Source organism: Trichoplusia ni, chromosome 6, assembly GCF_003590095.1.
Source record: "Trichoplusia ni isolate ovarian cell line Hi5 chromosome 6, tn1, whole genome shotgun sequence".
In the NCBI taxonomy this organism is placed as follows: domain Eukaryota; kingdom Metazoa; phylum Arthropoda; class Insecta; order Lepidoptera; family Noctuidae; genus Trichoplusia; species Trichoplusia ni.
Window position 1 is genome coordinate 8,642,956 of NC_039483.1, and position 27,977 is coordinate 8,670,932.

Below are 27,977 nucleotides of genomic sequence, written 5' to 3' on the forward strand. Positions count from 1 at the left end.
TTCATAATAGTTTAACTGTTTTGTTTATGGTAGAAGAGATTAATAAAATTCCAATTATTTAAAACACATTTTATCAAGCTTTGAGATCACGAGTACAGATATGATATATGCACTGCATGCCGAAGAAAGTTACTAGTTGAATGAAAAAAGAAAAAAATATTGTACACTGTAAATATTACGCATCTTTGAATTATAAAGTCACTTTAGTGTGTACCAGATTCCAGCATACATATATTATTAAATATTATATTACTTTTAACAGTAATGCAGACACTGGAATATTTCCGTGAAACACTACAATTCGGATGTTACGGATGCTCTCGTCCATGCATTCGCTGGAATCGCTCATTATTGTTACGACTGTCGAAGCGGCCATTTTTCTCGGAGATTCTGTTTTGTTGTTATTCTCCGAAAATTTTAATATTTATTAAATTTAAAAGGTGTAGAATGTGTTGACTATGGGTTTGTTCGGCAATGTTAGATATGATGATCATTTCATTAATATGTGTCCAAATCGATTGAAGAACCTTTAAGATAATATTCATATTTACTGCGTTCTCGTCTGAAGCTTTTTTATATTAATTTAAACTGATATGTTGAGACATTTATTCGACAAGCCGATTGTTTGCTTGGGTTCCCGTCACCCCTTCATGCGCGGGACAGACACCACTTGAAACTGATGCGCGGGAAGTATCTGTTTATGATATTATGGCGGCAAATATGGAGATTTGTTTTGACGCATATTATATTACGGTACACTGTATTTTTAATATTTTGTTTTTATTTCTGTTATACATTGCTATCGTAATTTTCTCATGTTTTCCCTATGGCATGTCCACGTTTTAAAAAACGGTTCTGTTTTTTGCCGTAACATTAAATAACTCATTATTTTCACACGCCACGACGCCAAACGGTATTCTCAGTAAACGGATAAAGTAGGTGTACATATGTATGATATAAACCATGTTTTACGAATAGTATTGTTTCTAGGTATGCAGTAGCCGTTCTAGGTTGCTGCTCTAATTCTGCATGATGTTCAATGTTTGACATAGTTTGAAATTTGAATATTCCCTAACTTATATTTCTCAACGGCATCAAAAATATAGCAGCTTTAACAGTTACAAAATTCCATTTAAAAATCTTTATACTATTTCACACAGACCATTTCAATTTAATCAATTTTCCATTGATTCTTATAAAAACCCATTAACAAAAATACAATTTTATTAATTAAAATATAGTACGCAGTCTCAGTCGGGTTCGTACTCGGCCGGAACAATTAAATTGACTGCATAATACACCAAGGGGCTATTACACAAATTGACGAATCTTTTATTCATCAATCCAATCATCCATACCGCTGAGGGCTGTTCACGGGCGTCGGAGACTATCGAAATAAGAAATCTCTGTCGATTTTCTCTCTTCTTCTTACTTATACAAATACCGCCACGCTTGACTGCGCCAGAGGATTTCAAATTCACAATTAGACCACAATTGGCTTAGTTAACCGCTGTCTTTACTTATTTATATTGTCTCATGCTGTTTAATTTGGGAATTTTTTAGAGGGAAGTTTGATGTTTCTTGTTAAGACGAATTTTGTTATTGTCTGATGTATTAATGATCTGCTTGATGTTGCTAAAATAATGGTTATGAGATGGTTTTGAGGAAAATACCTTCAATTTCTAATGATTCAATTTACATTTAGTATGGTGTTTTTGCATGGCCTTTGTTTCGGCGTCGTTTTTCAGCCATTATTATTTCATCACTCTTTCTGATATTCAGGAAGCCGTATTTACATTCAAAGGTTGATAATGGAGTGACGTAACCTAAATTGTTTCATTTAAGTTCCAATTTGTAGTGATATAACCAATTTTGATCATACGAAATGAATTTTCAGTGACTAAATTAATTAAAACTTCTGAATAATAACTGATAAAGTAATCCAAAAAGTCGTTAACCATCGATTTGAGCGCCGTGTTCTCGAATTTCCAATACATATCGTGCCGCAGGGAGACGCGCGCTGACCGCCTGTCCCACGCTGCGGCTCGTCCATCGAACATGTCCATTTCACTGACGTGCCGATAAAAACTGAATCAACTTTGTGGTCGCAAAAAATGTATTGTACACTGTACTGTCGGATAAACCTGTCCTTTGACGGCCGCGGTTTTATCGTAGTTCAATAGTTTTTGACGAAATTGGAAATTTGATGCTGAGTTTGGGCGAAACAAAACCTGACAGGTTACTTTCCATTATTACTTACCCTCTTTGAGATTTCCATGATTGAATAATTCAATCAGCGTTTAATGATTCGTATAGTTTATAAGAAGACAGTTTAAACCACTTACTTGAAAAATGAACAAGCAGTAGATTTAATTTGAGCTTTATATTTATGATTGCCACTGTCGTCCATTTAAACAATTATAGGACCAAAAGCATGATCCGCTTTCTTACCTGAACCAAAACTGACGTAATTGATGTTGAGATTCAAATTAGAGACGTTTCGTCTGAAAAAAATCCCCTTTGGCCGTCGGAGACAGCTGCATTTTCCCGGGCCGTTCGCGTCCCGCCGCGAATAGTCATTGTATGCAAAACGTCGCGGCCAGACGGCACTATTGTTCACACGAGATTAAGGCGGGGGCACGTCCATTATGCAGGAAGCCTGAGGAACGGGACACCCTATTCCGCGGGTGATTGCGAACCTGCCGGCGCAGTCAGGTGCCCCCGTTACGAGGCATCTTCTATTTTATTGGGGGCGTGGAATAAAATACTAGGTAATGTAAATGCATAGGAAGGAATTAACATAAAATCCAGAAATAATTTAAAGAAAAACAAACATCTCTAGTTCTACAATATAAATGTCTGCCTTGGTAACTGTCTTCCTTAAATTGTAAAGCAAATGGATAACCTTTTACTCCCTCAATGTATGCTATCTAGTTCCAAATATCCCTATATAACGTCCCCGACGCATCTGAGACGTTTCAGACAGTTAATCAGGCCTATAATCGGAAGAAAACAATGCTATTGAGTAGAGGTATTGCCCCGGGCGAACCTGGCTTTTGTTGTTCTGCACTCGGGACAAACCAATCTGTTTCGCAAATTACGTACGAATCTTGTACTGACGTGTTTTTGCATGAATAGTAAGGAATGAGGGATGTTAGGTTGATTGAGTGGGACATTAAAAGAGCTGAGATAAAAGAAACGTCTGGAAGGTTGCCTTGCTTTCTGCTTGTTTGTTTTGATTGCATGCTTTTGTTTTATACCGAGCTCTGAAGTTCTGTGATTTGTGTCATTTAATACAACATTTTAATCGAAAATTCTTTAGAAAAAGTCCATAGATTCTGTATACCCTTGGTTCTTAGTTACATTTATAGTTCACTTTGATACTAGATGTTCACATCATTAAGACTCGAGCACTATTTTTATACGACCTCTACTTTATGCTAATACCTTTCAATGCCTTTTACAACTGAGCTGCTTAGTACGATAACAAGTTTTATACAATTTGCACCCTCTTTCCGCTCCTGCCAGAACTTTATTCAATTCCCTCGCGACAATTTATCCTTCATTTCATAAGACATTTCGCACGAATAGTTCTCTATCGAATTTAACAGTACCTAAGGCGTGACATGTGAATTTCCCCATCATTTGTGTACTATTGCCAATTCGGTCCAAACCTTCACCTGTAATAGATAAAGTTCAGAATCCGTTAGGCAAAAATAGAAGAACTGTGCTTAGATTTTGGTCTGTATTTATAAGTAGGTATCTCGATGCCGGTCAATTTCCTTCTGTAGGGAAATTGGTGACGTAAACAGTTAAAGTAATGTTGGGTACAGTAGTTAACTCTTGTACAAAACTGATGAAAAGGCAAATTAGATTTACCAAATCTTTCAATCGATTTATTTCAGATATCAGATATTCATGTAAGCATTATTTATCTGTACACAATGATTATAAATTTCAAAGTATTTAGTCGCAAAGACAAAATACCCGTACAGCCATGATTTATCACTGCACTAATTTACCGTTGTTTTGTCTAAATGCTGAAACAAAAACAAAACATTGAATTTTGAAATGCGATCTGAATGTCCAGAATGCCAGAATTCTGCCAAATTTTCAGTTGCCGGAAAATTCGGAGTATTTTTCAAAATAGAATTTGTAATATTGGAAGTGGTCGAAGATGCGTGCGGCAGAACTTTCGGTCGGACGACCGCGACATATCCGCTGCAGACGGGAGCTGCCCGCTGCGGTCGACTGCGCTCTCCGCAACACGGAATTTGCGTCATACTGCCAAATGCCCGGTGCCCGACAGGCCCGTCAGCTTTATTCGGATATAGATACTTTAACTGTTATCGAATTTTGTGGATAGCGGCATTTTTGTGTACATACTTCCATAGCATAAAGTGTTCCAAGAATTGTAGTTACTTTTGAAGTATACTATTTTTGTGGAGAGAACATTGATTTTAAACTTGAAGTTTGCTATAATCTTTTATATATCGTTATCTATTTAAAAACCAATGAATTTTAGTTATAACTCCATATTATGTTATCCTGGAACTTACAAAGTATGACACCTATATATGTACGTAGGCTCTTCCTTGCGAAGACGTCTTCTTTGACGTAATTATGAATTACATTTCTAATCTAGTTTACTTTGTATCGCAGAGGGAGACTTGTCAGTTATAATTGACTAAGGAAATTACCTTACGTATGCAGGTCTCGTGTACAAAACACTATTCTCATTATATGGTGCCTATCGGTAATGATGTTACGCCTCCGGGCTGATTCAATTTACGTGACGCGCATCTATTTAAAATTGGCAAAACAGAGAGTTCTTCTATTTTATTTACTAGTTATATATTTTTATAATAGCCCATACAAGAATACCCATTTAAGAAGGAAGTCCACATCTGTAAAGAATGCGAATTTCAAGAAGTTATTTCGCAAAACTATTTTTCATTTGTGGCAATTTCAATTCTGTTACTCATATTACCTAATTAGATTATTCTAAAGTTATTGGGAAGATTTTATTAGTTTTTGTTTATGTTATCAAAATCGAAAACTTTGTCCATACCAATTTGAGACAATGTTACATCTGTCGGAGCAGTGCTAATGGAAACTGTGCTCGGTGCCGTGATCGAGCCGATTTTACTGTTTGCCACCTTTCTGCCTATTCGGCTGGTGTTTGAGGCGGTGTAAACTGATCAGCATTGTTTTGACTTTATGGCTATGCTAACAAGGCTTTTGTAATATGTGAGCAAAAAGTTGGTAGCTTCTATATGTAATTTTGCGTTTCGTGTTAGTTAACTATCAAATTAACAGTTTGTGTCTTGGCGGTGCGGAGGTTCTTGGACCATATTTAACTGTGCAATTGGAGATACCTATGTCCAGCGGTGGACGAATATGGGTTAATGATCATGATCATGATTTAACTGCACTCTACTTTATGAAAAATTTAGAATCAGATCATGAAACAGCTTTTTTCATATATTTTTTACTACCTGGCTAGGCAAAACACTTCTCGGTTAACTTATTTTTTTAAGAACAATTTTACCTTAAATTCATTCATTCCCTTGTCACCAACAAGGAACTGGATAAGTTTTCTAGTTTCCAAATGAGAGCAGAAAACTAGTGACCTTCAGGTGTCCTTGTTAAGTTGTTACCTACTTAAATTTAAAACATCGAAAAGCGTAAAAAATACACGTTCAACAAGATATTCGAAACCGCGTAACGAAAGGCTGTATTTAAGAGCCTTGTTCTCAACCAGCCTGTTATGTTTAATATGGATAATTTTTATTTCTTTATTTAGTTCAAACTGCACTGACAAGTTCACTTTGGACCATGATTGCTTCCGGAAAGGAGCTCATATGAATTAAAGACTAACAAAACATTACTGGCCGAATAAAAAAAATACAAGTCTTTTTTAGATCCAGTCGTATGATATCAAAACCATTTTAAAAATCGAATGCTAATATAGACGTTTGAGTCACAAAGCTCGCGGCCGCTGCAGGGGACGGACATAGGTAATGTTAGTGGGGGCTAATTCGTCAAAGGGCGCTCGCGTCGCTTTGTCCCGGCTTATGGTAATCAACGCAGGCGTTGTGGCCGCTGTCGCCCTGCGCCATTCTCTGCATTTAATGATCGGGTTTATTAACTTGCTACGTTAGATGATCTGTTTTACGTGAAGACAGATGTTACGATTTGTTTGGTTTAAACCACACAATGTTAATATTTATCAGTTTTGACAGTCATTATGGAGATAAAGCCTGGCAGCAAGAAAAATTAAGGGACTCTATGAGACAATCCGATAAATGCCATACTTAAGTTTCCAAAGGCTTCCTGTACACCATTTCATTAACAGAGAGAGCAATGAGTCACGTCACGTGTGACAGCGGCAGTGCAACATCTCTCACGACATTTATCTAGGCCCCCTTGCGATATGCAGCGTCAATCAAACGATAGTTCCTGATGAAGCTGATGGTTTGATTGACTGAAATCCCTACTATATTACAGTAGATTTAATATCATTGCTAGATCTTCCTTCATCGAATTAGTACAATTGAATAAACAATGATTACAACGACGGTTATTGGTGGAATTACAATTGATTGTCAACTTCATCTTCCTTGAGGATTTTAATCTATACTCCGTTGCGAGAATCATTGCATTAAGCACTATATTTCAGTTTGTTTAAACTGGCTCTATGGTGTATTTCTCATAAATAATATTCTACTTCATTCATACTAGTTGGAAATTTTAATAGAGACATCTTTTGAATCAAGGCTTACCGCGATTAGTCACTTAAATGTGGTTTATTTCCTTTGACTTTAAATATAGCTCTCGTACGTATCTTGAAGTCTAATCATCTTATATTTGCGTTTATCTTGTAGCTGCATTGACTTAAGCTTGAATACTGAGAACTGCTGAGAGTATCAATACAAATCCTATAAATGTACGAATAATTGTAACATATTCAAGGGGTTGTAGACATGAAAACGTACCTCAACAGTTAGTACGGACTTCTTACATCAATAACTAGGTCTATTAAGAGACCTGCTGTCTTCAGGGGACTTTTATTATGTAGCAAGTCAAAACAATTCTCTCGTTATTTGTTAGGCATACACTTGACTTAGCAACACCCGACACTCGACGACAGAGAAGGTGCGACAAATCGCAACTCCCCACATTGTCGTATCCAAAGAGTTGCAGGTTTAGGTGGTGCGCGGTATCATCGGCGAGTCAAAGGGCGCCGACAAAGCGTCGCCGCGGCGCGGTGCGGGCGGCATTAGCGGCCCGTTTGATACCCCCACCCTCACGTAGGGTTGACAACGAACCGCGACCTACGACAAACCGGTCGCACGGTACCGACCATCTAAATTTAATTGCTTTTTAAATGATGTGATGGATTAATTTCGTTGTCGGAGTCTACTTGTCGTTTACGTTGCGATCGTTGGAAATTTATGGAAAAGTGCACTCGCTTTTGTGAGCTTTATTACGAGAATTACTAGATTCTATTATGATTAGAAATATTCTGTAAGTTATATTTGCGGTTATAGATTTTGTTTGTTTTTAAGTAACTAAGCCCACATGTTGACTGTAAATAATTCAGCCCTTAAAATGCTTTGCGCTCAGAAACTTACATTTATTTATCATCTTTCGCCTTACTTGTTATAGTTTACCGTAGAATAGTTGGGCCAGCCCTACATTGCCCCCCACGGCTCCGGTTCAAAGTGAGTGTGTTACTCTTTAACCTGCGCGATTCGCGACCGGCTAAACTTACCACTCCGCTAAATAAAGTTAAAAGGCTCCTCAAGCTTTGTCTCGGGCCGCCTTTGATGTGCGGCGAGAACATCCCCCACCCGGCCTCCACACCTCCCGGCCTCGCAAACAGTTTACCGCAAGCTGGAACTATTGCCCTTAATGCCTTTTCCGATTGGGCATACGGTGTACCCCTCCCGATTGATTAGTGTGTTGTTTAGTGCCAAAGGAATTTCTCAGGAAGCAGCCGATCAAAGTGGCCGAGCCCCTTTGATGAGTGAACGCTAATACGATGAATCAGTACCCTTATCATTTTGATCTCTTGTTACTTACCGCTCGCAACTATCATGTTATTGATGTTTGGGACGATATACGGATTGCCAAAGATTCGCGTTAATTATAAGCATAATCATGGCTTGGAAAAGCGGCAGAGCTAGTTAATCTTTGACTATTAATACTTATTGCAAATCTGTTTCACCACAAAAATACTTTAAATGCCAGAAATAAATTATAAACTGGAAAAAGGAAGGGCATGTAAAAAAATGTTTCCACTGAAAACAATTTGTTTCTAAGTAATTCTTTACAAGTCGTATTAATACATAAGCAACGCGCCATAAAAGCAAAAACCTCTTCAAAGGATTTATTTAGGCTTTAGTCTGTAATCAGTGATTCTTTTATCTGTGACTGTTTCACTTAAATACCTATAATTAACTTTTACATTTTTCTTTTTCTCTTTTTTAATGTAATCCGCGAATGGCGGCCCGAAATGAAAGGACTACTGAGCCTTTGATCTTGCAGACTTGTAAAACCAATCATACAGTCGTATTTTCCCTTTTAACTTCACTTCATAGAGAATTTTGTCTTTACTCATTGATACAGTTATAAAAACCTTCGTCGACAACTTGCAAACTTTATATCTTTGCTTTTTATGTTATAAACAGCTTAATCCAGATTCTAATTTATTGAAATAAATCGTATAAAGGAATCGATTTCCATCTTACACTTTTGAAAACGTTAACCCAAATAGAATCCGCACTAATGGTTAAACTAAGCATGAATGATCGAAATTCAAATGAATTAAAATCCCCTTGGCACACAGACAGGTACAAACAGAATGTTACTAAATCCGTTCCAGTAATACGGCTCGGACTTTGCGAAAATTCAATTAGTGTAATAACAACGCACAGTTCCATTATGCCAATCAAAGGGAAACGAAAAGTTTGCGCACATCAAAGAGTCGCTTAGTGCGTGCTCTCAGCTAATGACGCTTTGGGGGCGGGCCTTTATCGATATCGATAGTCGATTAATCGCTTCAGTTAATGAAGTTATAAGGATGTTTCGGTATCGATACAACGACAATTAACAACTTTAAAATAATTAGCAGGGTAAATGTGTTTAAACTCTTTGAATATGTTTTGTTGATGTGTTAACGTTAAAATGTTTATTATTCGATTATAATAAGGTTTTTTGGTTATGATTTCTTTCTTTTCTTTTCGTAAAACAGCTTCTGCTTATAAAGTAGTAGAAATATGATACAATTTAAATTTGTATGTACATACGTAGGTATTTAATTAATTATATCGGTATTTTCATAATACTAGTGACGTCAATAATTCCGAGTTTCTAGTAACAGTCAAATTACAATACCATACAAGATTTTGACAAATCAATTTTGCCGTCTGATCTTCGTGAAATCAAATATCAGAGCTTCACTCAGAGATACGTCTTTGATATCTATTCATTTCATCTGTAAATCGAGTTGGAATCCCCAAATTAATTTGCCTTCAAAAGGTGAATATCTTGACGCGGCCATACACCTGCTTACGTATAGGTATCAACAACCTATTTAACATATTGATATTATTGAAGTCTGCAATAAAGTTTTGAATATAATAAATCTTTTCATAAAAAAATAAAATTTGTTTCTTTTTTTTACAGATAATACGAAGCAATAAGAGACTAAACACAAGACAGAAATGCAGCGGCGCTAAGCTGCTACACAGGTACATATTAATTGTCATTGTTTTTTACCCTTTCATTACTTCTGACTTTGCTAATAATTTTCACATTTCCCGCGCTGTGATACATTTGTAACAAGTACCGTCATCTAGTGGCACTTTTTGGCGTAACATGCAAATGAGAAGCTTTGAGTTAAGACTTTTCTGACGTCCGACGCCGTTCCAAGCGTCGTCGACAGATGGCGTTGGGCGACAGCTGTCCGTTATGGTAGGCTGTCAAGCAAATGTCAAAGTCGCTGTTGTTTATAAAACCGATGCAAGCTAATTTATTATTAATTTGGAAGAAAGTTTCAATTAATGTCGTCAGCCAACGTTCAAAGCGGCCTTCAAACCTACTGTGATAAGTAAGGACAAAAGTTTTTGCGTTAAGTTTCACTCATAACAGTTCTATTAATATGGCCCTTCCGGGTTAAGGCATGGTATTTCGGGATAAACAGTATTTATTACCTTTATACCGAATGTGGTGATCTGCTATCAGATAAAATCTAGTTCAACGATTGTGGCTAATACTATATTTAAAATTTGACACGCTGCGATTGTTACCGCGACATTAGTTTTACGAGCCGTGCCTTTGTTTACAACTTGTTTCCTGTGTTTATGCCCGTCATGTTCAATGAAAATTTGTTGAATTTGTACAATGTGACGCTTCGTAACACGCTTGCATCATCAGGGGCTTGGAACAATTTTGATTTTCCTGGTAAATTAAGTTGTTTTTTAATATAACTTAAAATTAAAGACAGCCTATCTTAATCGCGAAAAAGTATACAAAATAATTTGACATGAATAGAAAGTACAAATAAGTAATAATAAATAGCTATAAACTTTCACTAGGCCCACTTAATATTGACTCACTATAAAGTTTAGTCAGTTATTGATTTAATATTTACAAAAACCCTACCACTATACAAATTATAAGGGCATGAGATTAGTCCGGACCCTATTGTGTTGAACATTCAGCCTCCGTCTATAGATCTTTCACTCGGACCACTACCGCTGTGTTGTGCAGTCGTGCTGTTTTTAAAAGAGTTTAACACAATAAGAAATATTACTATCAAGTTTTAATATTCAGTAATAATTCCATAAACTTGTGTTGCACAAAAGTGTATTGTTTGTCTAATCACAATGAATATGGTAAGGTCTTTTATAGTTTTTGGGGCCCTATTATGTATTTTTTCATCATAACTTGCTTATTGAAGCATGAAGTTATGATTTAATTTGTTTTGACATGTTCTTATTATGGTATGATCCTTTTTTTGTGCAATATTAAGGATTGATTGTGTAGAAATTAATAAATATTTTTTGTTGAATAGTAAATTGACGGAAGTATGATTTTGTGTAAAGAGATTGTAGTAATGTGATATGTTATTCCTACTTTTAAGTAGATTATCATGAATGGGTATAGCTTTCATAATAAGTTTCTATAGCATGTAACGCTCCGGTGTGATGTTTTCTTCCCAGCTCCGATCGATGATGGAGACTCTTGACTTTAGCTACCCGTCTCATTTTTGTTTGCTGTCCCTCTCTTACTTATACAATTCAAATACACTGGATATGATCCTTATTGTTTGCCATATTGATTTTTTGCTGTGGCTCGGTGTGCGGTTCTTGTTTCATAATATGTATGAACGGCACGCTTGGGAATATTCATAAAGTTTTTTATACTTTTTGATATTATAGGCTTATCCTAACAGTAAAAAGTGTTTATGTTATTCAGTCAAGCAAGTATAATAATTGAATAGGCTTTAACAATAGAAAATGGGTGTGAAACGTCTGAATAGCAGTTATCCGTTGAGAAAGTTTGAGGTAAATTAGTGTATAAAACTTGATCTACTTTGTGATGTTAGCATTGGGGGTTTCTGGCAGAAAAGTGTCAATTTAGAGAAATGTTTATAAACTTATGTTCAGTGTAAAAGAAGTTTGGTTTGATATATTTTTCAGTGTACATGATGTGATTTTAAGTGACTGAATTTGAAGATATTTTTTGTTTTCTGCAGGTGGTGTCTCGCCATGCAGCGCGCGGGTGGGAGAAGGGCCTGTGCGCCATGAGCCACACTCCTATAAGCGGCCACCCGCAAGGTAACGCTATATTATTGCTTAAAACATTTAAAGGTTTTCAGAAATTACATGCAATGTAAGCAACTTACCTGTTTGTCTTGTAAGACAAAAGTTGTGATTAAAGTTTAATGTTAAAATTGTTAATAAGTGCAGTTTCAATTTTAAAATTTGTGATGTTTTACGTAGATTATTTTTATACAATAAAAACATGCTTTATTTCGTACAGGTTGGGAGCACAAGCTTGCTGACAGGTCGTCGCTGCCGCCGGCGTCTGGGGAGGAAAAGAACAAATCTCAGTCCAAATATGTGTTCACACAACCACATCTGTCCAAGTGAGTTTACTTTCATAAAAAAAAGTGGAGGTAGTTGTTTTCAATTATGTTTGTTGAACTTAAAGGGTCTGTTAAACTGTCTGTCTACCTTTATTCTAAAAAGAAGACTTTTCTCTGAAAACGGCTCAAAAAAATTACAAACTATGTAAAAGAACGTTAATACAACACCTTTTTCCCCCTTTATCGCATGGCTGTCTTCTTTTAGTTAGTTGTAGGTTGCGATGCTTTACAATAATTTAAATGATGTGTGACGTCAGGGTCAATATGGCGTGGCGCGAGCAGACGGAAGGTTCGTCGGGAAGCTCGGCGCGTTCGCCCGCCTCGCCGCCCTACATGCGCTGGGCACGCAGCCTGCACGAATTGCTCGAGGTAAGCTAATCATTGTCATATTATATATAGACATTTATTTAAATATTGCACCATGAACAGAATGTGAAACACTGCTATTTGTAACAATTTTAAGTTGATCTTATGTTAATTTTCGATCTAAAAGAGTTCTTTCTGTTTTGAAAGAACCCGTATGAATAAAAATATTTTGGGGAAGATTAAAATTCCCAAGATTTAAAGATAATATGAAAATTTTCCCGAAGTTTTCCTTGCATCTAAGAAGTTCTAAGTATCTAACATATCTTTAATTTATATTAAAATTTCGTATGTTGTACCGATTAGATATAAATTACTGATCTTGATAATAAGTTATGTTTTATGTGTATATGAGTAGTGTAATTGGTTTTTACCGTTCTATTCTATTCAATAAATAAATAAATAATATCCGTTGTGTTAGGACGCGGAGGGCGTACGTCTGTTCCGCAAGTACGTGGGCGGCGCCGGTGGGCTGCACGTCGACCGCCTCAACTTCTACTTCGCCGTTCAGGGTCTGCGCCAGGAGGGCGAGCCCGCCAAGATACGGCAGGTCGTCTCTGCTATATACAAGTGAGTACACAGTCACTAAACATTTGACTTTTTATATGTTTGTGATGTGTTTTCGACAAACGACATTGATAATGAATGTGATTGTTTAGATTCCTCCGCAAGTCTCAGCTAGCGATGCCCGAGGAGCTGAAGCAGCATGTGAAGCAGAGCCTTAAGGATGGCTCCAACATCGAGAAGAATATATTCGACACCATGGAACAAGAGGTAAGCGTAATCATCATAATACAAAACATATTACAACACGTCAGCAATGTCTCAGGTCGTGTCGATCGACAGACGACTTTAGTAACTTGTTCTTCTTTCAAATGAGAGGGTCTATTAAGTGATAAACCTATTTCGAAGTGTAGTAAGAGTACTTCTTGAAGCGGTATTCTCTCTTTCACTCTTCATATTTGTGGTTACCTTTAATCACCCGTGGTCCGTGTCCCAGGTGACGCGTGCGATAACGGAGACGACGTACCAGTCGTTCCTGCGCTCGGACGCGTACGTGTCGTATGTGAGCGCCGCCACGCAGCCGCTGTCCTCACCGGACGCGTCGCCGCCACATCCACCCAGAGAGGTACCATACACATAACTATCTCCATTATAAACGTTTAACCTACCCGATGTATACAGTATGTATCAAAAACCTGTACCTTCCTTGAAGGACATATGACTGTCTTGTCAGACGTGCTTAAATAATATCTAGCTTTTCATGTTACATCAAAATGTATGTTTTAGCACAACATTAAAGACAAATTTCGGAAACTTCTCTAAACAAATAACACTCCACTCAACATTAGTATCTATTGTATCTAATACTTTTTAGTTATCTATGTGGATATACAGATTTTTACATTTTATACCCAGACATCATCCCTGTTACTGGAGCTTTAAGTTATCCATAGGTAAGTTACCATGTGTGTATTCCTGGCCAGATGCCGGTGGGCGGGCTGGCGACTCTCCACGAGGGCCAGGAGCTGGGCGCGGGCGCGGGCCCGGCGGCGCGCCTCACGCACGACGCGCTGCTCGCCACGCAGTCGCGGCGACTGCACTCCGACGTCGCACCGTGAGTAGACAGCCTTATATACCACATAATACACGTTGTCCCTAGATATAGATATGTCAGTAAATAGAAAAACGTTGTATTTGAAAATCGACCTTTTTTCCAACTCATAAGTTTGAAATTTAAATGCAATGTCTTCGGTTCTGTACTCGTATTTTAAAATTAGATGTTGTTATTATTGTTGTTTTTTTAGATAGTGTTGTTAAATAGATTATTGTTTAATTTTGTTGTTAGTTATGAGTACGAGAATTTTATTAATAGATTTGAACTAGTTTAGACTGTTTTGATAGCGACAGTTATTTTTTCCAAATTACTATCATTATAAACAATATACTGACGTATCAAAACACAATCATTTAGTCCACATAGTGTTATAGTTCATGGAGTGTTCCCCGCATTGCATGAGCGAGTCCAGCACTTGCCTATAATATTTGATTTGCTCCCGTCAGCTTGACTGATGTACCCGTGTATTGTTTGCCCCCATGTTTTGTCCCGCGCCTGCATGCTCGCTGCCCTCGCCGCATTACACGCTAAACGCTCTGGTCTTGCCACCTTACATATTTTACCCCTTACTCTTCCTTTTCCTCTAAAATTACCTTGTTTTTAATGCTAAATAACAATAAAAAATTAAATCAATACTATTAAAATAATTGATTTATCTTTCAATTTTGATATTCGATCTTCATTTGGGCTATAACCCGATGTAAAATGAAATATTACAAAAAAATCCGTTAAAATTTTGCATACTCAATCCGAAATTACAAATTCTCATCCTAAATTCCTAACTTCCTTGATAAATTTATTTCGCGATCATCACTCGTCCTTACGCCCTCCCCCTCTCCCCCGCCCCTCGCTTCCCGTAAGTGGCTGGTCAGGCACCGCAAGCGCTCGGTGTACAGCGCGCACGTGTCGTACGCGGGCTACTGCCCCGCCTCGCGCCAGGACTCGGAGCGCGCCAGCCTCAGCAGCGGCCGCACCGACAGCGACGCCGTCTCGCTGTCCGGCAGCAGCGTGTGAGTACACAGACACACTCACACACGACACTCCCGGATAGTACTTTACACATAGGAGCTTTATATGAACAGTACATTAGACTAAAACCCGTATAGATTTATGCAGGAACGATACTGAGCAAAATGGCGCCCTTTAGTATCCTGATTGAATGTTCAGTAGATGAAGAAGTACTTAGAAAAGTAATAAGCACGAGTAAAAATGTACATAAGTCGCTAAGCAAAGTATATTTCTTGCAAAATGTAGCTAGACCAACAAAAAATCTTGACTTGTTGTGAATATAAAATCCATCTTTAATAAAATACATAAGTGTCGCTGCTGGAATTAAACCAAGTCGATGAATTATTCATTTATGTTTCATAACGAATGCTTTGATCAATAAGTGCGAACATATAAAGCTCCAATGTTAGATATAATACAAGACTTGACATCTACAAGAGGTAAGTTTAATATTTTCTTTTATTTTTAAATCTTTGAACCCTTTACTTGAAGCTTTACTCCTTAATTTTAAACTAATCGATCATTAAGAACCCATCCGTGTGATGAACTTAATTTATTAACTTGCATCAGATGATGACCCTATAACAAACATTGAATTCAATAAAGATTACCTAGAATGCCAAAAAAACTCCGCATGAATCTAAATTCTGAGCTCCGCTCCAGATATTTTTCTTTGAAATGTGTTGAAACAAATCTATTTCAGAGCATTCCACACAAATTTTGACAATATTTTTCGAAACGGTACATTTGAGGTGTCCAAAAACGTTAAAGTATGAATAAAAGTTATCTTAAAGTATAAAAGCCCACAGAGAAGACGCTCAACAATTTCCATTACTTCAATCTTAGTTCGCCTGTGTAACGTATCATTCTGATGTCCACAGTGACGGCATGTCAGTGCGCGGCGTCCGCGAGTCGCGCGAGTCCCGCCACCGGCCGCGGCTGCACGGGCTCGACCGCAACGCTGTCATCAACAAGGAACAGGATACCGCCATGGTGAGTCACCGTTACTATTGAACTTCACATTTTGTCCACACAGTGTCGCTGATCTGAACAAAACGTTCTCGTATGGCATACTTGAGGCACCAGAGTGAGATATCTGTCTGTAAGTCAAGTAAAATTGCAATTTTAATACGCCAAACAAACTAAACGGTATTTTAATAAATCGCAAATCAAATAGGGTCAATTTGCACACTTGTAAATTATTAATCTATCAATCCAACTGTTGATAAGGCACGAACACACTGAATTTATTATCTTTATGACGTATACATGTTCATTGTCAAATTTGTATTTCAATTTTCGCTTCGTATGGTTTATAGCAAAATGAATATTGCCCTCCATATACAGAATTACAAACGGCATATCTGTTCCCAAATTATACATTAGGATTAAGAATAGGAATTATAATACAGTTCCCGTAAAGCAATTGAACCGGGTTACAAAATAGTTTAGATTTGACCAAAATTCGGCTACAAATACCATGAAAATTCTACCCAAGTTCGTATTAACTTGACTACGCATAGATGTCGTTGCATGTCGGTGGCCATAAACAGCGCCTTAATTTCAGAACACATTAGATGTGTTCAAAGAATGTTGATCACCATATTATGCAGATGAAAAAGCTACCGCCATACTTAGGCTAACTATAAAACTGTCAAAACATTGCCGTTTTTTATACAGATGATCCCGCGAACACAGCGAGTGCAGTCGGAACAGCTGCGCGTGTTGCCGCCGGCGGAGTTCGCGCCGCTGCTCATAGAGAAGCTGGAGCGAGTGCGCCGCGACCAGGAGGCCAAGGAGCGCCTCGAGAGACGACTGGCTGAGGTAAATGTTGTTAATATGGTTAAAATAAACAACTCTTGGGTGGTCCCTGAAGAATGGTCAAAACTTTTGGTATTTTTTTGTTTATTATGACATAGAAAGCTGCCTTTACAAAATACTAAAAAAGTTATCACGTAGTAGACCAAGTATAACTTTAGCTACCCGAACCACTCTGTTTAAAGTATGTTGCAAGGTATTTTTTTCTTAGCATACATCTTTTTTTAAGACATCACCAATTATCCTGAGAGTGCTATTAATTGCTAAATATAATGAACGGTTACATGTACTTACTAAACTTAAATTTGTGTAGGGTGACGGCGAGGAGGCGTCAAGTCAAGCGTTACCGCCGCAGTTGGTGGCGGCGGCTATACGAGAGAAGTTGCAGCTTGATGACGACAACGATCAAGATATACTCGGTAAGTTTGATTTTGAATGCAAAGTTTTAAATTAATTAGATTGGAAATTGTGTGATAAAATGTCAATATATATTTTGGTACTTATGGGGCGCAGGGTTGATCCTTGGGGTACACCTGTTTTTGTTTAAGCACTTTACTTTGAAATTCAAAACAGATACATATTTATATGTCGTAGTATTTCCAAATAAGTTATTTGCTCATTTAACTACGCATGTTAAAATTATGTATAGCTAAATTGTAGTTTGTTGTATTTAATTATGATTTACGCAGTCAAATGTTTAATTCAAATCGATTTTTTCTATAAATATGGACAGTATAGACAACTTTACTTACAGCCAGCATTGAAGTAGGTTTGAATACCAAAGCTACATGAATTACGATCAAAATATCAACTATAGGAAGTAAAAATCCTGGAGTGAGTTGGTACTAGGCACCAAGGTGTTGAGGTACAGTTGTGGTATGTAACGTTCGTTGTGTGTGCAGACCAGCACGTGTCGCGCGTGTGGTCGGAGCGCACGCCGGGCGCGTCCCCGCCGGGCGGGCGGCGCGCGCGCCCCCGCCACGCGCCCCACGCGCCCCACGCGCCCCACGCGCCCCGCCGCGCGCCCTCCGCGCTCTCCGCAGACTCCGGACACTACGACGCGCCGCCGGACTCGCTGCATCACCCGCACTCGCTCACGCGCAGGTACTACTACAAACAACTCTTTCATGCTATCGTCATTCCTATATAACAAATGCCACATATTGACTGCCACGAAGACTTAATTTTCTAAAGGACGGTGAGAATAAACCTAAAAACCCAATTGTCTAGAATCTAAAAACTTTATCCATCTCCAAAAACAAAAATGTTTTACTATAGTGTTAACTACAGTAAAACATTTTTGTTCGTCGATGTTGTTTGGACGCTTCCTAATATAATATTGTTGTTCAGGTCGTTCTCTAAGAAGACGGTGACGGAGCTGACGGACAGCGGCGTGTCGGTGGTGAGCGAGGCGGGCGGCGTGGAGCCGCGCATCCTGCTGTGGATGGCGGAGGGCGAGCGCCTGGACCGGCGCGCGCACCGCGACCTGGCCTCGCGCGGCTCCTCCGCCGAGCGCGACGACCTGCGCCGCCGCGACAAGCCCACGCCGCGCACGCGGTCAGTAGCACTAGCACTAGCACTAGCTTGCACTCAACACTCACAACCAATAAAACCGACCAGTCTAACATTAAAAAACAGCCTGCGCTGCGCCGAGGAGGTCGGTCACGAGAATCCAACGCTACAGGGAGTAAAAGTAACCCGCAAAATCACTTAGCGTTAACATTAACAAGAACGAAAAAGATCGAAGATATCGCGGACGCCAGGTTTCTTCGATACCAGATGGTCGTTAAAATAAGCAACGTGATTTTCATTTTTTTCCCCTTTTCTTTTTATACACTCACTTTGTAAGTCAAATTTGAGAGACTTCCCGATAAGGTAGCAAGCTGAAATTTTCAGGGCAGCTTCTAACCCGACGACAAAGCAATTTAAAACTATAAAAAGGCTGAACCGATTTTGATATTACTTGAATTGAGTGACATTTAAAAACGTGGTTATTTAGATGTCTTAAATAAATCTTCAAATTTCATGTTGCTTTTTGTGTACAGTGGAAGCGGCAGCAAGTCCAGCAGCGGGGCTGGTGAAGCGCACACGGTGGTGGTGGTGACGTTCTTGGACGAGAACGTGCCCTACCGGTTCAAGGTGCCCGCCTCGCCGCTCACGCTGCGGACCTTCAAGGAATACCTGCCACGGAAGGGCAACTACAGGTCAGTAAACACACGCATTATACAGCTAACTTCATAATTCATAAAATTATCCTTATTAGCATAGGAAGCACACAGAGTCCTTAATTATTGGGTCTCTGAGCAAATTATGAGCTTTTTTTAAGAAGATCACTACTAAATTATTTGCTTCTACTTACAGATACTTCTTCAAGACGAACTGCGCTGACCTAGACACGGTGATCCAGGAGGAGGTGAGCAGCGACTCGGACACGCTGCCCATGTTCGAGGGGAAAGTCATGGCGCGCGTCAAGAGCATCGACTAGACCACACGCACAGGACGCTCACAACACCTTCACGTTGGAACCAAACCTACTACACAATTACTCAAGTACCAGCGCATCAACGGACAAAGTAGTCACCTGAACAAACACAGGTCCATTTTCGAATGTGTCGTTCCGCCATCGTGTCTGTAACTGTATCGCCCGCGCGGCCCTGACGTCGCCCTGTCTCACTGCGCTCACACCAGTGAGGGTTTATATATTATTTTTATACGTGGGCGTAGGCCGCTATTAATTTTATTACGATGATAATAAGGTTAGTTTTACATAAGCAAAGTATAAACTTTCTAAAACACTGTACAGCGACGACAGGGCGGCTATAGTTTAAATAAATTATTTATTTTAAAAATGTTACGATAAGTGTAATCGTAATAGGTATAACTGCGCGACATTGTATAAATTCTGTTCCTCATTGACTCTTTAAGCTTTTTTAATTAATTTTAATTATTTTTTTACTACGAGCTAGTTGAGTACGCTTACTATTGTACGATATTTTTTTAAATCGCAGAATGACGGTATGCAAACATTTTTTTTATATTCCTAGTGTTACATGAATGACTGCTTAGTTTGTATATTTTTTAAATTAATATTTTAGATATAATATGACGTGTTCTGTTTAAATATAAAATATAGTTTCGTTGAAATTGGGGATTCGTAATTATTGACGAGAGAATGAAATATACCGAACAGGTAGTGAACATGCTGGCGACTGGCTCACTAGTTTATATAATTTAAGCGAAGTACAATTAGTTTTTAAATTACATATCAATGCAAAATCTGTTTATTGACAATAATTACGATTAAAAAACTTGTTCATTTTGTTTTTGCCTTTAAACTTATAAGGGTTTTGGTCAGTCACCAGCATGTTTTCACTTCGTTCGCCGTTCGATTCAAAATTCTTGACAAAACAATCTTATGCACGACGGGATCTCAATCAAATATCAATGTAATGAATTTTAAAACTCCTCTTGTTAAGTGGAGACAATGTTTTTATATAAATAATTTCCGTTCCGCAGCTGTGAATAGAACTAATTAGCGAAATAGTTTGTAAGAATAAATTTGTTTATTCTGGATTGCGACCGGTCTTTGCGAGCTCAGTTCCCCGTGCGGTTATACTCGTAGATCAAACTTCCTATTGCATTTTCATTTAAGTCTTTATTTCTTATACCAGTGACGCAATAAAACTGTTGTTACTCTTCATTTCTCGTTTCCTAACTGTTGTTACAACTGAGTACAACCACACAGTGAGCTGAGCACAAGTACTTGCTACACTATCATTGCCAAACTGAGTTTCCCTAAGTCAACTTTCATATTATTAACTAGTCTACGTTTGTGTTGCACGGAACTTGTCGCTCCAGCCTTGTTACTAAGCGTCGTCACCTAACCCAGACTGTTGTATACAATGTGACCAACAAGCGTCGTGCAGCGCCAACCGTTTGATACCAGTACTTATTTCGCATATTGTATAATATTGTGTAAGTTAGCATGTCACGTCCGGTCCATTATGTACCAACATTACAACTTGTATTGCTTGTCAAAACTTACTGCAGACTAAGTAATGCACATTTTGTATGTGTCCTAACGTATCCAAGATATGACAACCGTGTTAGAATTTCGTATAAAATATTTAAATTGTTTACCCCTCCATCCACATAATTTACGAAGTTTCGACAAGTGATATAATTTGCAATGTTGCCATGTAAAATAAAAGTACAGAAGAGTGTTGCCAGCGGAGAGTGCACCTAATGTTATGCACATTTATGACGAGAATCGGGTGCGGAATCATGTGCCTTCAATGTTGATAAAAATTTTCATAGTTGATGCTTCTAATTAGTTGTAAGTTAACACATTGTAAATATAGAAGTAACGCTACGATCGTTTCGAACTTTTTATTTTTTATTAATTTAATTAAACAAATCATTTTTTTATTTATTGCCTAAGGTTGCGTTGTGACGCGCATCTTCGAACACAAAATATCGTGATTGCGATGACTTTCGTTTTAGAACACTTCCTTTACATTCTGTTAGCGAGTGCATTTACATAACATTTATGACCAAAATGCCATAAGAATCGGTTTTTAGACGTCGCTCAAATCTAGATTGTGTTTATTTAACACAACATTATTTAATCACTGCCAGTGTGTTTTCCATTCGTTTATAAGATTTATAAAGCTTGCCAATTCGTCTAAAGCTCATCTCTTGTGTATATTGCCACTCAATGGTACATCTCAAATTTTTTTACGATAATCATAATATTTTGTGTTCGAGACGCAGTACATTTTATAATGCCCAGTAATATAAACAGTGACCGCGCGACGCCCGGCCACTTGACAATATGACTGTATAAATAGATGAATTACTATATCGTTTTTAAATTATATTATACAAGGCACTTGCTATGTGTAAGTACCTATGTACTACCAAAAAGGTCCAACAGAGGCGAAACTCTGTGCTGTCGGTAACGATACTTGAATCGATTACAATAATACGAATATAAAATAATCTGCGATTTAATGTATCGAGTCGATACTAGCAGAATAGTTAGCCATGGGCTCAAAACTATGTCGGTTAAAAATGCTTGTTAAAATTGTAAAAAATATAATGTTTTCCAATTTAGAGTGTACGAACGTGGAAGTAACGATTTGTAATAAAACCTAAGTATTAATTTCAGCAACGATACGACACGCGGTCGCCGCTCGCCGCGGCCGATGGTTAAAGTAAAAGAATTTCACTAATCGGACTGTATTATTTTTTTATCTAGCACATGTAACATTTAAAAAATAAACTGGAACTGTGCCATATGGTTTTGATTTTTATTTAATTTCTACAATTTCCCATTATACCAAGATGCAATAGTATCCATATTATTGAGACCGGTGTTATAATAGGCAAGGTTCAATGCGCAGAGACACTGAAGACACTGAATAAATAACCCATTCTGAAACCACAACGATCCAAAATTTAAATTCGGAATTGCATGTCGACACGTATGCATCAAGAAAACAAGGGACAAATAAAGTGCATTAATTTGTGCCTTAGAATGGCGGGATAGAAGGAAAATATTTGAAAAGATTGTAATAAAAACGCCTCATCAGTTCGAGTTGTATTTATTTTAAAGAGCACTTGAAATGTTTATGTAATTATATTAAATACATTTTATCCTTGAATATATTTTAATAAAATTGAATATCTACACGAGCGTACAGCATTACGTTATGCAGTCAATGTAGTTTTATTAACCGCAAATTTATTTTATTTAGATTCAAACATAAAGAAAAAACTAATACTTAATATCATCTTAGAATTTAAATTCAATTAAATTATACACTCTTGTATTAATACTGAATAGCCGAAATATAAATAATTATAAAATTTACAAAAAACTCAATAAATTATTAAACTTACATGGAATTTCAAAGATATAGAAGCTCGTTATTGTCCTACAAACACTCACTTTATCTATATACCTACTATGATAATGTAATATGATACTGAACGTGAAGTTCAATACAGAATACTTTTAAATCACCTATTTATTAGGTGAAAGAGGTAGACAGATCAAAAATAAGTCTAAAACCTACTATCTGCAAAAAAACGAGTTACAAATAGCACACATTGAATTGTTTTCTATCTAATACTATAACAGTTATGAGCTCTAAGAGTGATTAAGAAGTTTAAAATACACCAGTCTGTATCTCAGCCACTACTTTATTATATAAGTACATCACAATATTTAAATCCGTATTTATTGATGTCTATACACCTACAAATATAATTCCATTATAGACAATTAAATTTCACTATTATAGTTGTGCATTTAAGTTATAGAAATATCGTATCTTCCTATTCATTTTTCACAAGTTGCTAACTTGGCTCATACAAGGCCTGTTTCAAGTATTCATCAGAACATTTTCTGCAGATACAAAGTACTATAGAAAAACTTTGTTCGGAACAAAACGTAACACTCAATTTATAACTTCAGTTTACAGACTTTAAATGGCTCAAAGCTCAATCCAAACATCAACATTGTTTCATAAGAGGCCATGTAACACACGACTCATGGCCATCGCAGTTGACACAAAAACAACAAAAGTATTGTCACAACACAATATTTTATGCATCTTCAAGACTTCATAACCACTATTGGTAAAATTTCATCAATACCTCCACATACATAACATGTACGCGTCAAAAACGAAACCCATAAAGACAAATTATGGTTCCTATCTAAATATATCTCTTATGCCTTGTATCACTTGTTTAACGAATGGGTCATCATCTTCGTAACCAGCTGATCGGAGGTGATGCGTTGCACTTGAAATGAACTGTAAAGTAGAAAGGATTTTAGTATACAAAACAAAGTAAAAGGAATACAACAATTCAGCAAAGGGCAATTTGACAAAAAATGTCTAGTCCGTCATTTCTCTAATTTTCTTTCTCATTTTTATTTTATCTCGCAGACAAAAAATTAAAAATCTCGTGTGACGTCACTTACCAGTAAGTTGTTTACTAGCTTGTGATGATTCTAGCCCCCAATACCATTAATTTCATCATCTTAAGTGCTTTTAATATTCCTTTCTTTTTAATATGACAAAATGAATAATACGTATTCTTTATTCTTTGTAAATTGATATGGCGGAATCAATAGAGATTTAGTCAAATACCCAATACCAAGTTAAAGTATGTTCTAAATACTAAATAGACATGAGTGTCATCTCACTTTCTCTAGATAGGTGAGCTTGGCCTGCGGACAGACGTCGTGCAGCATGTCCACTGCGTAGCGGTCGCTGTCGCGGTCCAGCAGCACGCCGCGCAGCTCCTGCAGGAAGGCGGCCAGTCCCGCGGCAGACAGGTCCGGGACCAGCTTCACGCTGAACTGGTAGCCTGTCGGCACGTCCGCCTTGTCATCGTCCTCCACGCGGATGCAACTGGGGAAATTGAGAAAACCAACTCGTATAAAGGTGGTTAAAGCGTGGTCAAAGAGTCGAAGTGAAGAGGGAAGATTCGTACTAATTCCGCTTTTTATATGGCAATACATTTTGGGGGAGGGGGTAAAAGGTAAAAAAATAGCAGAGAAATAAAACTGAGAAAAATAAATAGAATTTTCATTTCCCTTTTTGAAAATTAAATTGCCAGAGAAAATTCACCAGAAAACTCACGTATTTCAGTGAAAAGTTTATACAAAGCAGTATGCATTACCGGTACTGCGAGGCGGTCCGGCCGGTGGGCCAGTGCTGCGAGGTGATGAGGCCCACGAAGGGCAGGCGCCAGTCCAGCGCGGCCTGCAGCGCGCGCTGCGAGCTCAGGTCCAGCGCCGACGGCCACGCCGGGAACTGCGGGTGCGAGTGCTGCCAGCCGCACACGCGCAGCCCCGCCGCGCGGAGCGACTCCGCCGCCTGGGACTGGCTCACTGGGCAGACGGAGGAAAACTGCTCAACGGCATGTTCATGAAATTACAGATTCGATTTTTTCGGATTATTCGGTTTATTCAATGGTTAACACATATTTGATTCAATTTCGGATATGAAATGTTAAAATGATTATTTCGCCTTTTTTCATTTGGTTTTTTTTTTGGGAATCACTAAACTCGAAAACCTCAGTGACAACATTCTACTTAAACTCCGCTCCGTTTGAATCCCGTTACTTACGATTACCCATCACTTTTGAGTCTCAACACTATATTTTCTGAATAACGTAGTTACCGGGGTCCATGTCACAGTGCGTGCTCCCGGCCGCCGCCCTGGCCACGCGGTATGCGGCCAGGCGCAGTGCGGGCCCGACGCGAGCCCCTCCCAGCAGCCCCATGACCTCGCCGCGGGACGTGTGCCCGTGTGCGTCCATAAGCAGCAGCGTCGACACGTGCAACTGGACCTCAAAGGGAGCCTGCATGTAGGCAGATTTCAGGATTATTAACAACTATTAGATGTTGTAACAGGTTACATTATAAGACTTTCATTTTAACAATTTTGAGGTGAAACCTCTTTTCCGGAGTTTGAAAAAATATTGCGCCACGCATTGGTATAATCTTACCAATCCATTTAAAAATTATAATATGAGCAGAGCCCGTCTTTATTTTATGTGTAGTTCAACCACATATTTTTACCTTGTTCCCTTTCCCTACTGAACAATATTTACTCATTCTGAGCAATATTTCCCGAATATTGTGTGGTATGAGCGGGCTCACCGGTCTGTCCGCACTGTATGTCCGGCAGCGCAGCAGCTGCACGTGTTGCTTGCGCGGCGGGCGCTCGCGACGCGGCTCGGCGCCCACCGCGAACAGGTCGCCCGCCTCCGTGTGCATTATGGTGTAGCCGCCGCCGCCGTCCTAGCACACACAATAACAGACTATAAGCCGATATCCTTTTTAATAATACTATGCATATCTATAACAAATTATCTTTTTTATGTCAAGTTTAAGAACTAACAATTGATGTTTTACAGGTTTCATAACCCTACAATCATGTCACTAACAAAATGATAATGATTAAATTATAATTGTATGTCGATGCAATAAAGCATAGGCGATTCATCACCTTAAATGATAGTATCAGATAAATCTATACAGTATCAGATGAATTTCTTTACTTTATTAAACAAATTTAACCAAAACTACTATCAACAAACTTGCATTAAAAACTTACCAAATTAATTTTCTTATGTCTCTTGGGCATAGGCTCGAACCTGCTGAGTGGCACAGCTATGGGAGCCTCTTGGGACCCCGTCTTAGCAGTATCCTCCTTTTTGGGTGTTGTCTTTATAGAACTACCCTCACTATCACTGTCCACATCTATCTCTATATCACTTTCTGGTTCTGAGTCTTTCTTCTTTTCAATTTTTATCTGGAAATAATTTATTAGGGTATATAAAGAGTTTTGACAAACATTTTCTTGTTGAGATTTCTGTAAATGGGCTTATGGCTAATAAATTGCTTTCAAAGATCAAGGGGCCTTACCACTTGCTCTCCTTCAGACACTGGCAAGGCCAGTCCAGATCCCAATACTATCTGCATCTTAGGACTTTTCAAACTATCCTCAGACAAACTGGAGTCCTTCCTCTGTCTCCCCGGAGGTGACTTCAGCAACTCCTTACTCTTGTTCCTACTCCCCTTATCATAGTTCCTTGACACTTTCCTTCTATGATTACCTATCTTTTTTTCAGCTTTAACTTTAGCCTGATACTTCACAATGTTCTTAGACACAATATCAGCTAATTCTAGATCAGAACCAATGGATTCTGTTGAGCCTATCACAAGGTCATCTTCATGCAATATTTCTGCGGGGTTTATAGCTATTAGGTCAGAGCTTTTATCTAATACATTGGGTTTGAGTAAACTTTTAGAATTGTTTTTCTTTCTGTAAGGTTTCTTTGGCATGGTTATTGTGGGTGCTCCAGTGGTGACCATGTTAATAATATTATTTATGCTGGTGACATCATCAGTGACTATTTCTTCTTGTACTACTGCTGGCACATTGTCATGGTCCTCATGTTTCTCCAGCCCAAATGATGGAGTCTCTAAGTTCACTCCATATTCAGCTTCTATTAATGCCTGTATCTCTGCTTCAGTCTTTGTTTTTAAGGTTTGCGATATTTTTCGTACATTTCTCCCATATTTTGCCTGGAAATCAGACAAGATTTAATAATACAACAGAATGAGACAAAAAATCATTCACTATTTAAAAAGTCCTGTAGGAAATTAATTGTTCATTTGGTCTGATTAACACTTTTTTAAACAATATGCAACTACTGTTTGTACTATATTTAGTATTATAGAGGTAAATAAACGCTTTACATACCATTTCTCTAATGAGAATCTCCCTTTCAGCCGGACTCCAAGCTGTGTGAGAGTCATTATAGTTTTTGTCAAATGACTTGTTGCCATAAAGCTTTCTTGGTGATCCTTCCTTAAATCTAAAAATAATTTTGTTATTAGAAAAATTGCAAGTAGGATTTTATAATGTAAATCTATAAATAGGTACACTTGTTGAATGAAACTAACCTATTGCTTTGCTTGTCATACCAATTTGTCTCCGTGGAGTCTAAAAGCCATTGTGGATGCACCGTGTCCTCCCGGTTGGAGCAAGAAGGTCTAAAGACATATTTTGGAATTTGTTTACAAGTTTTTCATCAGACCATTTATGACACAAATTTTAATCACAAAGATTGACTTAAAAAAAAAACGATATCAATCGTTAAAATAAATAGAACATTAACATTGCTTTTCACTAAAAAAAGGCGAAATAAACTAGAGACCCTAAAATATTACGTTGTTTTGATTGCAGAATGGTGTCAAATCAACATCAACAAACACGGCCAATTGACTGTTGCGTAACCAAGTATTTTAAATAGGAATATAAATTTTACCTTATTATCTACAGAAAGAACCCATTTACTTACATTCCTTGATTATTTTGAGCAAAACAGGAATTAAAAGAAAAATCTCCTAAAATGTCAATTTCGTCTTCATCCGCCATTTTTGTTTTGACTTTTGACTTTGTGAAAAATTGTGATTGA

At 38.0% G+C, this 27,977-nt stretch overlaps 2 protein-coding genes across 6 annotated transcripts in view; one reads left to right on the forward strand and one right to left on the reverse strand.

Moving 5' to 3' along the window:
* Window positions 1–22,269, forward strand: part of LOC113494741 (axin) — a 64,884-nt gene extending 42,615 nt beyond the window's left edge. For 2 of the 3 annotated variants that reach the window (XM_026873184.1, XM_026873185.1), the window contains 16 exons: window positions 9,694–9,758; window positions 11,768–11,849; window positions 12,055–12,160; window positions 12,418–12,529; window positions 12,945–13,093; window positions 13,183–13,297; window positions 13,524–13,652; window positions 14,011–14,141; window positions 15,014–15,151; window positions 16,031–16,142; window positions 16,830–16,973; window positions 17,281–17,386; window positions 17,870–18,071; window positions 18,318–18,524; window positions 19,013–19,171; window positions 19,329–22,269. In XM_026873184.1, the coding sequence (XP_026728985.1) occupies window positions 11,816–11,849; window positions 12,055–12,160; window positions 12,418–12,529; window positions 12,945–13,093; window positions 13,183–13,297; window positions 13,524–13,652; window positions 14,011–14,141; window positions 15,014–15,151; window positions 16,031–16,142; window positions 16,830–16,973; window positions 17,281–17,386; window positions 17,870–18,071; window positions 18,318–18,524; window positions 19,013–19,171; window positions 19,329–19,452 (1,968 nt within the window). In that variant the 5' untranslated portion in view covers window positions 9,694–9,758; window positions 11,768–11,815 and the 3' untranslated portion in view covers window positions 19,453–22,269. Of the gene's footprint in view, window positions 1–9,693; window positions 9,759–9,844; window positions 10,118–11,767; window positions 11,850–12,054; window positions 12,161–12,417; window positions 12,530–12,944; window positions 13,094–13,182; window positions 13,298–13,523; window positions 13,653–14,010; window positions 14,142–15,013; window positions 15,152–16,030; window positions 16,143–16,829; window positions 16,974–17,280; window positions 17,387–17,869; window positions 18,072–18,317; window positions 18,525–19,012; window positions 19,172–19,328 lie in introns of those variants that run through there. The other variant, XM_026873186.1, reaches the window with a different exon arrangement.
* A 398-nt stretch (window positions 22,270–22,667) lies between these two features.
* LOC113494740 lies at window positions 22,668–27,968 on the reverse strand. Of its 3 annotated transcripts, XM_026873181.1 has the most exons (10): window positions 27,861–27,968; window positions 27,463–27,552; window positions 27,260–27,374; window positions 26,419–27,081; window positions 26,108–26,305; window positions 25,651–25,791; window positions 25,169–25,349; window positions 24,666–24,876; window positions 24,187–24,394; window positions 22,668–23,791 (listed from the first exon to the last, which is right to left on the reverse strand). In XM_026873181.1, the coding sequence occupies exons 1-10, from the start codon at window positions 27,935–27,937 to the stop codon at window positions 23,690–23,692; spliced, it is 1,986 nt and encodes a 661-aa protein (XP_026728982.1). In that variant the 5' UTR covers window positions 27,938–27,968; the 3' UTR covers window positions 22,668–23,689. The 3 variants fall into 3 exon arrangements, with proteins under 3 accessions (XP_026728982.1, XP_026728983.1, XP_026728984.1); XM_026873182.1 differs by lacking the exon at window positions 27,463–27,552 and having other exon boundaries at window positions 27,861–27,966; XM_026873183.1 differs by lacking the exon at window positions 22,668–23,791 and having other exon boundaries at window positions 24,281–24,394; window positions 24,666–24,895.
* Between the last annotated feature and the right edge of the window lie 9 nt (window positions 27,969–27,977).

Coding starts and splice junctions, on each gene's coding strand:
- LOC113494740 (XM_026873181.1), bottom strand. CDS start 27,937: ATGGCGGATGAAGACGAAATTGACATTTTAGGAGATTTTTCTTTTAAT. Junction 27,553..27,860: donor GCTCAAAATAATCAAGGAAT/GTAAGTAAATGG, acceptor ATATGTCTTTAG/ACCTTCTTGCTCCAACCGGG. Junction 27,375..27,462: donor TATGACAAGCAAAGCAATAG/GTTAGTTTCATT, acceptor AATTATTTTTAG/ATTTAAGGAAGGATCACCAA.